The sequence below is a fragment of the Scyliorhinus canicula genome, chromosome 7 (assembly GCF_902713615.1).
Source record: "Scyliorhinus canicula chromosome 7, sScyCan1.1, whole genome shotgun sequence".
NCBI classification, from domain to species: domain Eukaryota; kingdom Metazoa; phylum Chordata; class Chondrichthyes; order Carcharhiniformes; family Scyliorhinidae; genus Scyliorhinus; species Scyliorhinus canicula.
Genome location: NC_052152.1, coordinates 108,884,201 through 108,901,540, shown reverse-complemented (window position 1 = coordinate 108,901,540; position 17,340 = coordinate 108,884,201). Strand labels below are relative to the sequence as shown.

The 17,340-nt window shown below is 44.4% G+C and overlaps 1 protein-coding gene across 1 annotated transcript in view; it reads right to left on the bottom strand.

The window, feature by feature from the left end:
- The window catches only part of LOC119969267 (succinate--CoA ligase [ADP-forming] subunit beta, mitochondrial-like), a 218,651-nt gene that overhangs the window by 163,170 nt on the left and 38,141 nt on the right, over positions 1-17,340 (bottom strand). The window contains 1 exon segment of the mRNA XM_038802641.1: positions 3,522-3,621. Coding sequence (XP_038658569.1) covers positions 3,522-3,621 — 100 coding nt within the window.

Here is a 17,340-nt window from a genome sequence, read left to right as displayed (position 1 = left end):
GAAAATGTCTTGAATAAAAATATTTGAGAAAAAAAGAAAATTGGTTGGCAGACAGGAAACAAAGAATAGGAATTAATGGGTCTTTTTCAAATTGGCAGGCACTGACTAGAGGGGGACCGCAGGGATCGGTTCTAGGACCCCAGTTATTCACAATATATATTAGTGATTGAGACAAGGAAACAAAATGTGATATCTCCAAATTTGCAGATGACACCAAGTTGGGTGGAAGGATGAAGAGATCCTCAGTATGATTTGTACAGCTAATTGAATGGAAAAATGAATGGCAGATACAGTATAATTTGGATAAATGCAAGGTTTTCCATTTTAGTAGCAAAAACAGACTATTATCTGAATGGCCATAAATTAGGAGGGGAGAATGTGCAACATAACCTGGGTGTCCTTGTACACCAGTCACTGAAGGTAAACATGCAGGTGCAGAAGGTGGTAAAGAAGGCAAATGGTATGCTGGCCTTCATTGCGAGAGGATTAGAGAACGGGTGCAGTGATGTCTTGCTGCAATTATACAGGGTCTTGGTGAGGCCACACCTGGAATATGGTGTCCAGTTTTGTGTCCTTATCTGAGAAAGGATGTTCCTGCTCTAGAAGGAGTGCAGTGAAAGTTTACCAGACTGGGATGGCGGGACTGATGTATGAGGAGATTGAATTGGTTAGGATTATATTCGCTGGAGTTCAGAGGGAGGATGTTCTTGCTCTAGAGGGAGTGCAGCAAACGTTTATCAGACTGATTACTGGGATGGAGGGACTGATGTATGAAGAGAGGTTGAATTGGTTAGGATTGTATTCGCTGGAATTCAGAAGAATGAGGGGGTATCTCATAAAAAACCTATAAAATTCTAGCAGAACTGGACAGCGTAGATGCAGGAAGGATGTTCCCGATGGTGGCTATGTCCAGAAGCAGACGTCACAGTCTGAGGGTACGGGGTAGACTATTTAGAACAGAGATGAGGAGAAATTTCTTCACCCAGAGAGTGAGCAGCCTGTGGAATTCATTACCACAGGAAGTAGTTGAAGCCAAAACATTGTATGTTTCAAAGAAGCGGTTAGATATAGCACTTCGGGCGAAGAGGATCAAAGGATATGGGGGGGAAAGTGGGATTAGGCTATTGAATTGGATTATCGGCCATGATCATAATAAATGGCGGAGCTGGCTCGAAGGACCAAATGGTCTCCTCCTGCTCCTATTTTGTATGTTGCTAGGAACCGTGGTCCCCCAAGATTTTGTTGAATTAAAAAAAGGTGCTATGACTGAGCACATTCTGTGTGAGGACAGGTCACTGCTATGAATATACGTAGCTTCCAGCAGGCGTAAATTAGCGACATTGTGAGCCCAACAGAATTTTAATGTGGTTGTTGATGTCATACTTAGCACCCTCTGGATCATTTAATAAACGCTGTCCAATTGCGGAATCACATCTATTGTTAGACATGATGTTCTAAATTGTGCAAACAGACTGGTTGAATATGTTCACGAAGAATTACAACCAATTTGAGATCGTCAGTCAAGCTCGCAATGTGGCTCACTTACACTTGGCAGAAGCTATATATATATTCATACAGAGTCCTGTCCTCTGTAAACAGAAAGAACGTGCGGAACTTTACGTTCCACTCAAGGTGGGTTATGAAGCGGGAGGGGGAATTGAATGGATGGAATTACCCCCTGGAACTTGCCCTCCAAACCCAGACATGATTTCTTAATGGCAACTTAAGGGCCTTATCCGGTCCAACCTCAATTTGTAGACTAGCAGGGGCGGATAGGGTGGGACAGTGACAATTAAACTTTTCCCCATCTCAGGCGCGAAGTGGAAGGGCGCCTACTTTGAACACCCCCTCAGAGTTGGAGCCCCGCGGGACCCCAGGATTTACTTTTGCAATGGTCCTGGGTCTTAGTTCCAGACACAGTGCTGCAGCACCGCATCTGACCACTGCAGCCTGTTGAATTGCTGTTGGCCAACAGATTGACCGGCAGCTCCCATGTGGGAATTCCTTCCAAGGACGGATGGAAGTCCCATCCACTGCCAATCAAAACTCATGCGAGCATTAAATGGCAGCGGGAATTGCACTCACCGGTTGTGTATTACGCGCCGAGAATTGGGATGGTGAGTGCCAATCGGTTGCCAGCATTAAAATCCTTGGGGTGGCTTGTTGGCTCAGTAGTTAGCACTGCTGCCTCACGGCGCTGTGGACCCGGGTTCAATCCTGGCCCCAGGTCACGGTCCTCATGGAGTTTGCACATTCTCCCCGTGTCTGCGTGGGTCTCTCCCCCACAACCCAAAGATGTGCAGGGTAGGTGGATAGGCCATGCTAAATTGCCTCTTAATTGGAATAAAAGAGAGTTGGGTACTAAATTATTTTTTTAAAACCATTAAAATCCTACCCTTTACATCCAGGTATTGCACCTTTTTCAATTAAATTTCAATGGGGAGACAGCAATTCTCTTGTGCATTCCCATGATATTGCCTCGACCAGAGACAACTTACCTTTTTTAAATGTAAACAAAAGCTTGGGGGATAACTGTCCCCTGGGACATTCTCTATGGCAAAGCTTTGACCAGAGTCCACTTGCCAACCAATCAGTACTCTTTCCTCATGCGATAAAATTGTTGTTCCTTTTGAAATTTGTTCTGATGCATGCAAGACATAGTGCTTTAATACCATGTCTCTTTTTTGAACAATTCCAAGTGACTAAATCATAATTATGTAGAGTAAGGCACTCATTTTGGATGAAAAATGCATCCCATTTTAAAACACATCACTCTTCATGATAAACACAGTCAATGCTGTTTAAATGGGTTTACACCAGCTTTCATTATTTTCAACCATATGCAGTTAAATATTTTGTACAAACGTTTCTCTGGTGTTTGTGGCATGTATGATCAGAAGAAACACAGATGTTACAAGCATCTAACTCCTTTATGGGTAGCATGGTAGCACAGTGGTTAGTACTGTTGCTTCACAGCTCCAGGGTCCCAGGTTCGATTCCCGCTTGGGTCACTGTCAGTGCGGAGTCTGCACGTTCTCCCTGTGACTGTGTGTTTTTCCTCTGGGTGCGCCAGTTTCCTCCCACAAGTCCTGAAAGACGTGCTTGTTGGGCGAATTGGACATTCTGAATTCTCCCTCTGTGTACCCAAACAGGTGCCGGAATGTGGCGACTAGGGGCTTTTCACAGTAACTTCATTGCAGTGTTAACGTAAGCCTACTTGTGACAATAATAAGGATTATCATAAAAGCGTTAGGGAAGGATTAAAAATGTGGTTTACGGACGGCACGGTGGCGCAGTGGTTAGTACTGCTGCCTCACGGCGCAGAGGACGCAGGTTCGATCCGACCCTGGGTCACTGTTCGTGTGGAGTTTGCACATTTTCCCCGTGCCTGCGTGCGTCTCACCCCCACAACCCTAAAGATGTGTAGGGTAGTTGGATTGGCCAAGCTAAATTGCCCCTTAATTAGAGAAATTTTTTAAAGTACTTACTTAAAAAAATGTGGTTTACCTTACAATACTTACGAATAAACAATTCTGACTCCTCCTTTCAGACCACCTTCAAATGTCCCTTTTCCTCTGCCACCGGCTAGTATTTGTGCCTTTACAACAAGGTCCTTTGAACCTGTAGTACAGAACAAAAAGTTATACTGTGTAGGCTTTTAACAGTTTCCCAGTATTTAGAATCTACTTACCTGGGACTTCCGGTGACGGGGATGTGCTGAGCAATCACATGAAAGGTGGCACTCCCCATAGAGACTCCAACCTAGGTATTTTTGACCTGAAAATTGGTCGCTAAGTGAACAAAATCACCGCCCCCACCCTGAAACATCAAACATTCGAGGAAATGCCCTCAAGCCAGCAGAGGCCAAAAAAACAATAAGAACACTAAGTACCAGGAGAAGAAAACCGAGGCTACAGACACGCGGAGAGAGGCAGAGCAGGACATGACGGGTGGAGCAGAAATACCGATGCAACCGCCAGCCCTCCTAACGACAGAGCAATGGCTAGAGCTCCTGGAAAGAACTCCTAAAACATAGGGACTCCATTAAGGAGGACCTCATGGTGACTGTGAAGTCAGCGGTAACAGACTCCTTGGCCCCCTTCAAGGAGGCACCAGAGGGGACAGAACGTTGATTGGAGACACAAGAAGCGAAGGTGCGGAAATTAGAGAAGGTGGCCACTGACCAGAGAGTGATCGGATCACCTCATTCGAAGCAGAGGTGGCAAGGTTGGTGGCGGCCTAGGGAGCACTCAAGTGCAAGGTGGAAGACCAGGAGAACAGGTCTTGCCACCAGAACCTTAGGATTGTTGGACTATCAGAGGACAAAGAGGATAGAAACCCAACGGACTATGTGGCAGAGATGCTAGGAAAACTGGTTGGGAGAGAAAATTTCCACAAGCCCCTGAGGTGGACAGGGCCCATGTGCCGCTCCAGCCGAGGTCCAAGACAAGAGAACCACTACGGGCAATTATCGTCAAGTTCTGGATAACTGGGGCTCTTTCTGGGGAAGGTGGGACCTCTATAGACAGGATGGTCTACATCTGAACCTGAGGGGCACCAATATCCTGGGGGGGAGATTTGTTAGTGCTCTTTGGGGGGGTTTAAACTAATTCAGCAGGGGCATGGGAACCTGGATTGTAGTTTTGGGGTACGGGAGATTGAGAGTATAGAGGTCAGGAGCACAGATTTGACTTCGCAGGAGGGTGCCAGTGTTCAGGTAGGTGGTTTGAAGTGTGTCTATTTCAATGCCAGGAGTATACGAAATAAGGTAGGGGAACTGGCAGCATGGGTTGGTACCTGGGACTTCGATGTTGTGGCCATTTCAGAGACATGGATAGAGCAGGGACAGGAATGGTTGTTGCAGGTTCCGGGGTTTAGGTGCTTTAGTAAAGTCAGAGAAGGGGGCAAAAGAGGGGGAGGTGTGGCGCTGCTAGTCAAGGACAGTATTACGGTGGCGGAAAGGATGCTAGATGGGGACTCTTCTTCTGAAGTAGTATGGGCTGAGGTTAGAAACAGGAAAGGAGAGGTCACCCTGTTGGGAGTTTTCTATAGGCCACCTAATAGTTCTAGGGATGTAGAGGAAAGGATGGCGAAGATGATTCTGGAAAAGAGCGAAAGTAACAGGGTAGTTGTTATGGGAGACTTTAACTTTCCAAATATTGACTGGAAAAGATATAGTTCGAGTACATTAGATGGGTCATTCTTTGTACAATGTGTGCAGGAGGGTTTCCTGACACAATATGTTGACAGGCCAACAAGAGGCGAGGCCACATTGGATTTGGTTTTGGGTAATGAACCAGGCCAGGTGTTAGATCTGGAGGTAGGTGAGCACTTTGGAAACAGTGACCACAATTCGGTGACCTTTACGTTAGTGATGGAAAGGGATAAGTATACCCCGCAGGGCAAGAGTTATAGCTGGGGGAAGGGCAATTATGATGCCATTAGACATGACTTAGGATGTGTTGGTTGGAGAAGTAGGCTGCAAGGGTTGGGCACACTGGATATGTGGAGCTTGTTCAAGGAACAGCTATTGCATGTTCTTGATAAGTACGTACCAGTCAGGCAGGAGGGAAGGGGTCGAGCGAGGGAACCGTGGTTTACCAAAGAAGTGGAATCTCTTGTTAAGAGGAAGAAGTAGGCCTATGTGAAGATGAGGCGTGAAGTTTCAGTTGGGGCGCTTGATAGTTACAAGGAAGCGAGGAAGGATCTAAAGAGAGAGCTGAGACGAGCAAGGAGGGGACATGAGAAGTCTTTGGCAGGTAGGATCAAGGAAAACCCAAAAGCTTTCTATAGGTATGTCAGGAATAAAAGAATGACTAGGGTAAGAGTAGGGCCAGTCAAGGACAGTGGTGGGAAGTTGTGTGTGGAGGCTGAGGAGATAAGCGAGATACTAAATGAATACTTTTCATCAGTATTCACTCAAGAAAAAGATAATATTGTGGAGGAGAATGCTGAGACCCAGGCTATTAGAATAGATGGCATTGAGGTGCGTAGGGAAGAAGTGTTGGCAATTCTGGACAAGGTGAAAATAGATAAGTCCCCGGGGCCGGATGGGATTTATCCTAGGATTCTCTGGGAAGCCAGGGAAGAGATTGCTGAGCCTTTGGCTTTGATTTTTAGGTCATCATTGGCTACAGGAATAGTGCCAGAGGACTGGAGGATAGCAAATGTGGTCCCTTTGTTCAAGAAGGGGAGTAGAGATAACCCCGGTAACTATAGGCCGGTGAGCCTAACGTCTGTGGTGGGTAAAGTCTTGGAGAGGATTATAAAAGATACGATTTATAATCATCTAGATAGGAATAATATGATTAGGGACAGTCAGCATGGTTTTGTGAAGGGTAGGTCATGCCTCACAAACCTTATCGAGTTCTTTGAGAAGGTGACTGAATAGGTAGACGAGGGTAGAGCAGTTGATGTGGTGTATATGGATTTCAGTAAAGCGTTTGATAAGGTTCCCCACGGTCGGCTATTGCAGAAAATACGGAGGCTGGGGATTGAGGGTGATTTAGAGATGTGGATCAGAAATTGGCTAGTTGAAAGAAGACAGAGAGTGGTAGTTGATGGGAAATGTTCAGAATGGAGTTCAGTTACGAGTGGCGTACCACAAGGATCTGTTCTGGGGCCGTTGCTGTTTGTCATTTTTATAAATGACCTAGAGGAGGGCGCAGAAGGATGGGTGAGTAAATTTGCAGACGACACTAAAGTCGGTGGAGTTGTAGACAGTGCGGAAGGATGTTGCAGGTTACAGAGGGACATAGATAAGCTGCAGAGCTGGGCTGAGAGGTGGCAAATGGAGTTTAATGTGGAGAAGTGTGAGGTGATTCACTTTGGAAAGAATAACAGAAATGCGGAATATTTGGCTAATGGTAAAATTCTTGGTAGTGTGGATGAGCAGAGGGATCTCGGTGTCCATGTACATAGATCCCTGAAAGTTGCCACCCAGGTTGATAGGGTTGTGAAGAAGGCCTATGGTGTGTTGGCCTTTATTGGTAGAGGGATTGAGTTCCGGAGCCATGAGGTCATGTTGCAGTTGTACAAAACTCTAGTACGGCCGCATTTGGAGTATTGCATACAGTTCTGGTCGCCTCATTATAGGAAGGACGTGGAAGCTTTGGAACGGGTGCAGAGGAGATTTACCAGGATGTTGCCTGGTATGGAGGGAAAATCTTATGAGGAAAGACTGATGGACTTGAGGTTGTTTTCGTTAGAGAGAAGAAGGTTAAGAGGTGACTTAATAGAGGCATACAAAATGATCAGAGGGTTAGATAGGGTGGACAGCGAGAGCCTTCTCCCGCGAATGGAGGTGGCTATCACGAGGGGACATAGCCTTAAATTGAGGGGTAATAGATATAGGACAGAGGTCAGAGGTGGGTTTTTTACGCAAAGAGTGGTGAGGCTGTGGAATGCCCTACCTGCAACAGTAGTGAACTCGCCAACATTGAGGGCATTTAAAAATTTATTGGATAAGCATATGGATGATAAGGGCATAGTGTAGGTTAGATGGCCTTTAGATTTTTTCCATGTCGGTGCAACATCGAGGGCCGAAGGGCCTGTACTGCGCTGTATCATTCTATGTTCTAGCTCCAAAGATTCCAAGACAAGGAGTGGATCCTGAACTGGACAAGGAGCACACTCTGTACTGGACAAGGAGCAGATCCTGAACTGGACAAGAAACACCCTGCCCTGCAAATGGGGAGGGCATACGATCCAAATATAACAAGACATTAGGGGTAACCTAGCCAAGCGCTGGGCGAAGTTCAATGGGGCCATAGCAGCTCAATTCAGGATGCTATACCCAGAAAGACTCTGGGTGACTTATGGAAATGACTGAGGAGTTTATCCACAAGCACGGGCTAGGAATACAGCAACAGTAATGGACACATATGGAGCATAGATGATGATAGTGTTTCTTTGTTTCCTAATAATGGCACGTACTAGAGAGAGGAGTTTAGGATGGGGGGGGGGGGGGGGGTGAGGAAACAGAATGGTGGAGGAGTGGGAAATCGCTCAGGGTGGTGACGCTGGTGGACATGGTGATACGGGGAAGAAAGAGAGGGGGAGGGGGCAGAATGGTGTCTCCAAGAGATCACACACAGGGACAGCTGGAACAAGGAAGTCAACGTCAGCCATCTTGGATGGCTCCCCAAACAAAGGGAAAGGAATGCAGTGACACATCCACGTGGCGAGTATGGCTAAGCCCACAACAGAACTCCCCCCCCCACCCCAACAGCCCGGTGAAAAGATACAGGGTCTTCGCCCATCTGAAAAGCCTGAGGGACTACACAGTCTTCCTCCAAGAGACACACTTGAGAGAGAAGGGCTGAGGGTGAGAAAGAGTTGATTGGACAGATCTTCCAACCATTCTACGGGACGGGGGATAGTGGGCTGGCCATACTGTTCAGTAAGAGAACGACATCTACTGCGGCAAATACGGTGACAGGCGGATGGTATGTAATGGTCAGCGGTGTCCTGGTAGGGACACCAATGGTGCAGATGAATCTCTACGCCCCTAACTGGGACGACACAGACTTTATCAAAAAGACCATGACAGAAATCCCCGACCTTGACTCCCACCGACTCATCGGGAGGGGGACTTCAACAGTATACAGGAACCACGGATGAACAAATCCAGCCCCAAAGCGGAGAAACGATCGGCCATGGTGGGAGAACGGAGCGCTTTTATGGAGCGGGGGGGGGGCGGGGGGAGCTGTTTGGACACATGAAGGTTGACACAGGTCCACATAATTGACTTCTTAGTTGGGAAAATTGTTACTTCCAGGGGTGGTAGGGGCGGAATACTCGGCAATAGTCATCTCCAATCAGGCTCCACATTATGTGGATGTGAGGTTGGGGAAAGATCGGGAGCAGGGGATGGAGGCTGGACAAAGACCTCCTCGCAGTCAAGTTGTTCTGTGAATTCACCCTCAGTGGACCTGTAAAGGCGCCGTAGTGTACCAACTAGGGGATTTTCACAGTAACTTCATTGCAGTATTTATGTAAGCCTACTTGTGACACTAAGAAAAATTATATTATCACAGATGATTAGCCTCCAACAACCAAAAGCACCTTCCTTTGAGAGATCCAAAGATGTGCGGGTTAGGTGGATTGGCCATGCTAAATTGCCCGTAGTGTAAGGTTAATGGGGGGATTGTTAGGTTACGGGTATACGGGTTACGTGGGTTTAAAGTAGGGTGATCATTGCTCGGCACAACATCGAGGGCCGAAGGGCCTGTTCTGTGCTGTACTGTTCTATCTATCTTCTATCTATCTTTCAATCCAGCCAGTGGAAAGTTTCCCTTCCTGATTCCCATTGACGTCAATTTTGCTCTGGCTGACACTCCCACGTAACCACAGATTGACTAATGCGGGCAAGGCTAATTATGCTTTTCTCCCTTTTTGGTTCCCTCAGCACTTGCCACAAGCCCAGTCTTGCACATAGGTCCTTCTGGTTCAGGAATTGTGGTCAGTAGTGGTGCTACCATGCCACTCGGCTCCAACCCAGAGTATATTTGCTGCCCTTGCTACCCTCAGTGCTTCTTCCAAGTGGTGTTCAACATGGAGAGGTACCAATTACCATCTACGACCTCCATCAGTTGGTGAATCAGCAGGTTTATATGCAATATAAAATCCATTTTATAAGTTGGTGCTATGTAGAAAAAATTAAATGCTTGAAATGTTATTGCTACAGGAACTGATACCCATTTATTGTGGTTCAGTCCTGTGTCTGATTTTCTAGGTTCAACTCATGAGAATTCAGTGGAGATTTTAAAAGAGCAGGAGCTGAGTCAGAGTATGGAGATTTAATAAGAGCGGGAGCTGAGATTCAGCGCAGAGATTTAAAAAGAGCAGGAGCTGCCAGGGATACCGCTGGGCAGCGGACCGAGTTTGAAAAACAATCCAGGAGTAACGTCATAGGAAAATGGTAAATTCATTAGCAGTTACTTACCAGCCAATTTGCATTATTTATTCTAAATTGCTTTCAGATGAAAAGCAAAAAAAAAGAGAAATATTTTACAGATTGGAAAGACTAAAAATCAACTGGAATTAAAAACATTTTTTTTAAATGGATTAAATAAAATAGAGATGCAGGGTCAGGCGATGTGTAATGCCTGCATGATGTGAGAGCTGGTGGACCTCATTGTGGTCTCAGTGAACACAGCTGTAGCAAGTTTTGTTTGCTTGAGGAACTTTGGCATAGATTTGATGAGCTGGAGTCTGAACTTAGGACCCTGCGGCATATCAAGGAGGAGGAAGAGTTATACCCCTAAAAATTAACTATCTTGACTTTGAAAAGCAGAACCAAAAAGGTAATATTGGATTACTACCTGAGCCACGGGCTAATTGGCACAGGGTTAATAAGATTAAAGAGGCAAATGTGTGGCTCAAAAGGTTGATGGAGGAAAATTGGGGTCAAATTCATGGGACATTGGCACCAGCACTGCAGAAGGTGGAAGCTGTTCCGATGGGACGGTCTTCACCTGAATCATGCTGGTACCAGAGTCCTGGTGAATCGCATAACTAGGGCTGTAGATGGGGCTTTAATCTAAACAGTTGGGAGGAACGTTCAGTTGAATGGAAAATTTGAAAATCAAAGTTAAAAGAGACGGTAGGAGTGCAGGTTAATGATGAGGTTGATTATTACCAAAAATAATAGGAAGGGACAGTACGTATAAAAGTAATAAAGCGCCAAGGAATCAGACAAGAGTAGGGAAATTTAATAATAGAAGAAAAGGCTTTGTGACTGAATGCACAAAGTACTTGGAACAAAATGAATGAGTTAATGGAGCTAATAGAGACAAGCGGGTATGATTTGGTGGCGATTACGGAGACGTGGCTACATGGACACCAGGTCTGGGAATTGAATATCCAAGGGTACTCAGTATTTCGGAAAAATAGACAGAAAGTAAAGGAGGCTGTGTAGCTTTGCTCATAAAGAAAAGGATCAGTGGTGAGAAATGATATATGCAATGGAGATCAAGACGTAGAATCAGTCTGGATAGAAATAAGAAATAGCAAATGAAAAAAGTCCCTGGTGGGAGTAATCTATAGATCCCCAAACAGTAGTCGCACAGTATTTGCCAGGAAATATTGGAGGCTTGTAAGAAAGAAACGACAATAATCATGGCTGATCTTAATAGTCATATAGCATGGATTAATGAAATTGGCATGGGTAGCCTTAAGGGAGAAGAGTTCATTGGATGTTAGGAGATTGTTTCTTGGAGCAATATGTTGCAAAACCAACCAGGGGACAGGCTATCCTGGATTTGGTATTATGCAATAAGGAGGGATTAATTAATGACCTTATAGTTAATAGAACATAGAACATAGAACAGTACAGCACAGAACAGGCCCTTCGGCCCTCAATGTTGTGCCGAACAATGATCACCCTACTTTAAACCCACGTAACCCGTATACCCGTAACCCAACAATCCCCCCATTAACCTTACACTACGGGCAATTTAGCATGGCCAATCCACCTAACCCGCACATCTTTGGACTGTGGGAGGAAACCGGAGCACCCGGAGGAAACCCACGCACACACGGGGAGGACGTGCAGACTCCACACAGACAGTGACCCAGCCGGGAATCGAACCTGGGACCCTGGAGCTGTGAAGCATTGATGCTAACCACTATGCTACCGTGAGGCCCCTAAGGATCCTCTCGGGATGAGTGATCACACAGCATGATAGAATTTCAAATTCAGTTTGAGGAAAAGAAACTGGAGCCCACATTTCCGTTCTGGAGTTAAACAAAGGTAATTATGTTGGCATGAGAACAAAGTTGGCCAAACTGGGCTGGGCAGAAAGGCTAAAAGGTAGGACAGTTGATGAGCAATGGCAGTTGTTTAAGGAGATATTCAATTTATCCCAACTAAAATCGATTCCAGAGAGGAAGAAAGACTGTAAGAGGGGGGAAATATCCATGGCTGAGCAAGGAAGTTAAAAATAATACAATGACAAAAATAAAGGCTACAGGCAGGCTACAAGATTGGAAAACTTTTAAAGATCAACAAAGGGTTACTAAAAAAAAGTAATAAAAAGAGCAAAGGTTAATTATGAAAGAAAACCAGAGCAAAAAAGAGGAAAGCTTCGATAAGTACTTTTATTGGGAAGAAAATAGCTAAAGTGAATGTTGGTCCCTTGGTGGATGAGACTGAGGAGTCAATAGTGGGGAACACAGAAATAGTGGACACGTTAAATCAGTATTTTGCCTCAATTTTCATGGTGGAGGACACTAGTACCACCCCAATAGTAACAGGTAATGCAGAGGTAATAGAAAGGGAGAAACCCAAAACAATCATTGTCGATAGGGAAAAAGTACTAAACAAACTATTAGGATTGAAGGTAGACAAGTTCCCAGGGCCTGATGGCCTACAATCTAGGGTCTTAAAGGAAGTGGCAGCGGAGACAGTGGATCCATTCCCTGGATGCTAGAAAGTTTCAGTGGATTGGAAAGTGCTAATAATTGTTATTATTCAAAAAGGGAGGGAGCAGAAAGTAGAAAACTATAGACCAGTTAGTTTAACATCTATCGTTGAGAAATTGTTGGAATCATTATTAAGGAAGTAATAATAGATATTTAGAAAGACAAAATGCAATCCATCTGTCAGCATGGTTCCATGAAGGGTAAATCATGTTTGACTAATTTGCTACAATTCTTCAAAGGTGTAACAAGCCAAACTGATAATGATGATCTATCTGTACTTCCAGAAGGCATTTGATAAGGTGTCACACAAAAGGTACACAAGGTAAGATCACATGGGGTATGGGGTAATTTATTAGCTTGGATAGAAGACTGGCTAGCCAACAAAATTATAAGAAGTCTTACAACACCAGGTTAAGGTCCAACATGTTTGTTTCAAACACTAGCTTTCGGAGCACTGCTCCGAAAGCTAGTGTTTGAAACAAACATGTTGGACTTTAACCTGGTGTTGTAAGACTTCTTACTGTGCTCACCCCAGTCCACGCCGGCATCTCCACATCATAGCCAACAGAAGGCAGAGAGAGAGTTAGGGTAAATGGGCCTTTTTCTGATTGGTGTGGACATGCCGGCGTTGGACTGGGGTGAGCACAGTAAGAAGTCTTACAACACCAGGCTAAAGTCCAACAGGTTTGTTTCAAACACGAGCTTTCGGAGCACTGCTCCTTCCTCAGGTGAATGATTCTGAGGAAGGAACAGGGCTCCAAAAGCTTGTGTTTGAAACAAACCTGTTGGACTTTAACCTGGTGTTGTAAGACTTCTTACTTTTTCTGATTGGCAAGAGGTAACTTGTGGGGTGCCACACGGTTTGGTTCTCGGGACCCCAACTATTTACAACATACATTAATAACTTTGATATAGGGATAAAAAATACTATAGCCAAATTTTAGATGACACTAAAATATGTGGGACAATAAGTTGCAATGAGGAAATGATATGGGGCTGTTTAGCACAGGGCTAAATCGCTGGCTTTGAAAGCAGACCTAGCAGGCCAGCAGCACTGTTCGATTCCTGTAACAGCCTTCCCGAACAGGCACCGGAATGTGGCGACTAGGGGCTTTTCACAGTAACTTCATTTGAAGCCTACTCGTGACAATAAGCGATTTTCATTTCATTTTTCATTTCATGATAAATTTACAAATGCATGTAGATAGTGTGGGCTGTTTAGCACAGGGCTAAATCGCTGGCTTTGAAAGCAGACCAGCAGCACGGTTCGATTCCCGTAACAGCCTCCCCGAACAGGCGCCGGAATGTGGCGACTAGGGGCTTTTCACAGTAACTTCATTTGAAGCCTACTCGTGACAATAAGCGATTTTCATTTCATTTCATTTCATAGGTTAGGTGAGTAGGCCAAAAGTTAGCACATGGAGTTTAACGTTGGCAAGTATGAGGTCATCTATTTTGGTCAGAAAATGGAAAGGCAAATTATCTAAATGCAGAGAAACGTCAGAATGCTTCGGTGCAGAGGGATTTGGGTGCTCTTGTGCATGAATCTCAGAAAACTAGTGTGCAGGTACAGCAGGTAATTAGGAAGTCAAATTGAATTTTGGTCTTTATTGACAAATGGATAGAATATGAAGTCGGGTAGTGTTACTGCAGCGGTATAAGGAATTGGTGAGACCGCACCTGGAGTACTATGTACAGTTTTGGTCCCCTTATTTGAAATGAAATGATATAAAAATGACAATGAAAATCACTTATTGTCACAAGTAGGCTTCAATGAAGTTACAGTGAAAAGTCCCTAGTCGCCGCATTCCGGTGCCTGTTCGGGGAGGCTGGCACGGGAATTGAACCGTGCTGCTGGCCTGCCTTGGTCTGCTTTAAGGATGTAGTTGCATGAGAGACAGTTCAGAGAAGGTTCACAAAATTGATTCGATATCAGGGGTTTGTCTGAAGAGAGATTGAGCAGCTTAGGCCAATGCTCTCTCTCGAGTTTAGAAGAATGAGAAGATCTAATGCAGATATAGATGATGAAAAATGGTATTGACCAAGTAGACAGAGCGGATGGTGCAAGATGATGCCAGAGTTTGGTGACTCTCTACACGCTCTCTCCCACAGATCCTCTTCCTACATCTTGTGTAACCGTACAAAGCTTTTAAAATTTAATTCTAACACTCTCTAACCTTTCTCTTTTATTTTGCATTGTGTATTTATGCACATCCCATGTTTATTCATGTATGGACGAATCTGTCTGGACTGTACACAGAACACTATATTTCACTGTACCCCAGTACATGTGACATAAATCAAATCTTTAGAGGCAATCTAAAATGAGGTGTCATAGTTTTAGGATAAGGGGTAAGAGATTTAAAACAGAGATGAGGAGAAATATTTTTCTCAAAGGATTGTGAATCTATGGATTCCCAGAGTGGGGTGGATGCTGGGATATTTAGTAAATTTTAGGGGATAAGAAAGCTTTTGAATTAGTAATAGGTTGAAGGGTTATGGAGAATGGGCAGGAAAGTGGAGTTGAGGCCAAGAGGAGATCAGCCATGACTTGAGGGGCTGAAGTGCCTACTCCTGCTTCTAGTTCTTACGTTCCAAAGTAATGTCTGAGGAGATAGAGTTCAGATTCAATCTTGAGATACAATTTTGTGATACTTGCACCTTGTAGCACAAGGCGACACATTGATTGAGATTTACTGTTTGTTGCACTGCTGCTTCACAGTGCCAAAGACCCGGCTTGGGTTACTGTCTGTGCAGAGTTTGCACATCCTCCCCACGTTTATGTAGGTTTCCTCCGGGTGCTCTGGTTTCCTCCCACAAGTCCCGAAAGACGTGCTCGTTAGGTGAATTGGACATTCTGAATTCTCCTTTGCAGACCCAAACAGACGCCGTGCTGTAGCAACTAGAGGATTTTCACAGTAACTTCATTGCAGTGTTAATGTAAACCTACTTGTTACACTAATAAATATTATTATTATTGCTCCCTGACTCAGTTTTCCTCAATCTTTTTAGTTGACATGCATCAGCATCGTATGGAAACAGAAGATCCCAGCCGCCAGATTACTTTTCAAATGAATTGGACCCACATCCTGATTTACCACATTTTTAGATAAGACCTGCATAGGTTAATGTTGGACAAAATTAGTGTTTCGTACTAGAACTGAAACACGCTGCAGGACTTTATTAATCTGGAGATGAGGAAATGGTCTTCTTCCCATGTACTATCAATAGAACAGAGGTTCTCAGACTTTGAGGGCATGTTTTTCAAATGAATTCGTAATCACGCAGTCCATCCATCTAAATTATATGATAAACTTCTTGCACATTTACATTTCCGAGTGTAAAGCTGTATGTTCCGTTAAAGAAGCTCGAATTCGGGCAGCACTGCGGCACAGTGGTTAGCACTGCTGCCTCACGGCGCCGAGGTCCCAGGTTCGATCCCGGCTCTGGGTCACTGTCCGTGTGGAGTTGCACATTCTACCCATGTTAGCATGGGTTTCGCCCCCACAACCAAAGATGTGCAGGGTAGGTGGATTAGTCACACTAAAATTGCCCCTTAATTGGAAAAAAAATGAATTGGATACTCTTTTAAAAAATTTTTTTTTTTTTTAAAAAGCTTGAATGAAATGTTGCCAGTGTTGTCTTATATACTGATCACTGGTATAAAAAATGTTATCCATCCTTTAGCTGAAAGATAATCCTACATGTGCAACAGCATACCAGTTAAACACTTACCCACTTTGCATGGAGTGGAATTCGGCTCAAACTGGGAACACTGCACTGTTTTAAGGGTTATCCTACTCACGGCACAACTGCTGACTGTTTCAGAGCTTTTTAATCCTCCAGTTCTGCTGTTTACTAGTCTCTACGTTGGAAAATTATTATGGATTGCCTGGTATGCAACATTTCTGTCATTGGAACACCACTAGTAACTGGGACCATGGCTTTAGCCTAGTTTCAGGAAATCAAAATAGTTTCAAATTCTGCACACAACAATAGGTTTCACTCACAAAGTTTAGAAAACATCAGAATGGATAGGGTGAAACCAATTTTCATAAAGTTGAGTGCACACCTACAGATACTGAAATAATTGAAAATGCTGCAGTAGGTTCAGGTGAGTAGCAGAATGTTTCGGTGATCAGAGCTCAGACTACTGTTTACAATGTGTGTTAATAAATGTTTAATCTTGCTGATTATGGAGGAGGAAAAGGTTCCAAGTAACAGGGCCAGTGGTCCAAACACAGAGGGAAAGATACATTCAAACATAGTAAAGACCAGCTGGTCTATCAAGCTTTCCCCACAATATCCAGCGAGATAATCTCTGCAAGTTCCAGATATTCCTATTTCCTATAGTATGATGACCAGAATTACATACAGTACTCTAGCTATGGCATAAAGGGCATTTTATATAGCATCATAACCTCCCTGTTCTTATATTCTATGCCTTTGCTGATAAAGGCATGTGCACAGGATGCCTTGTTCACCAACTTATCTATCTGACCTGCTGCCTTCAGGAATCTTTGGACATACACTCCAAGGTCCCTCTGGTCCCCTGTACTTCCTAGCTTCCTATTGTTCATTTGTGTACTCCCTTGCCTTGTTAGTCCTCCCAAAATGCATCATCTCACATATTTCAGGGTCAAATTCCATTTGTCACTGTTCTGCTCATCTGACCAGCCCGTCTATATTGTCCTGTAATCCAAGGCTTTCCTCCTCGCTATTTACCACACTGCCAATTTTCGTTCATCTGAGAACTTACAGGTCACATCTCCCACAGTCAGATCTAGATCATTAATGTATACTACAAACAGCAGTGACCGATTCCTGCGGTACACCAACAGACACTGGTTTCCAGTCACAAAAACAATCTGCATTATCACCCTTTGCCTGCTGCCACCAAATCAATTTTGCAGC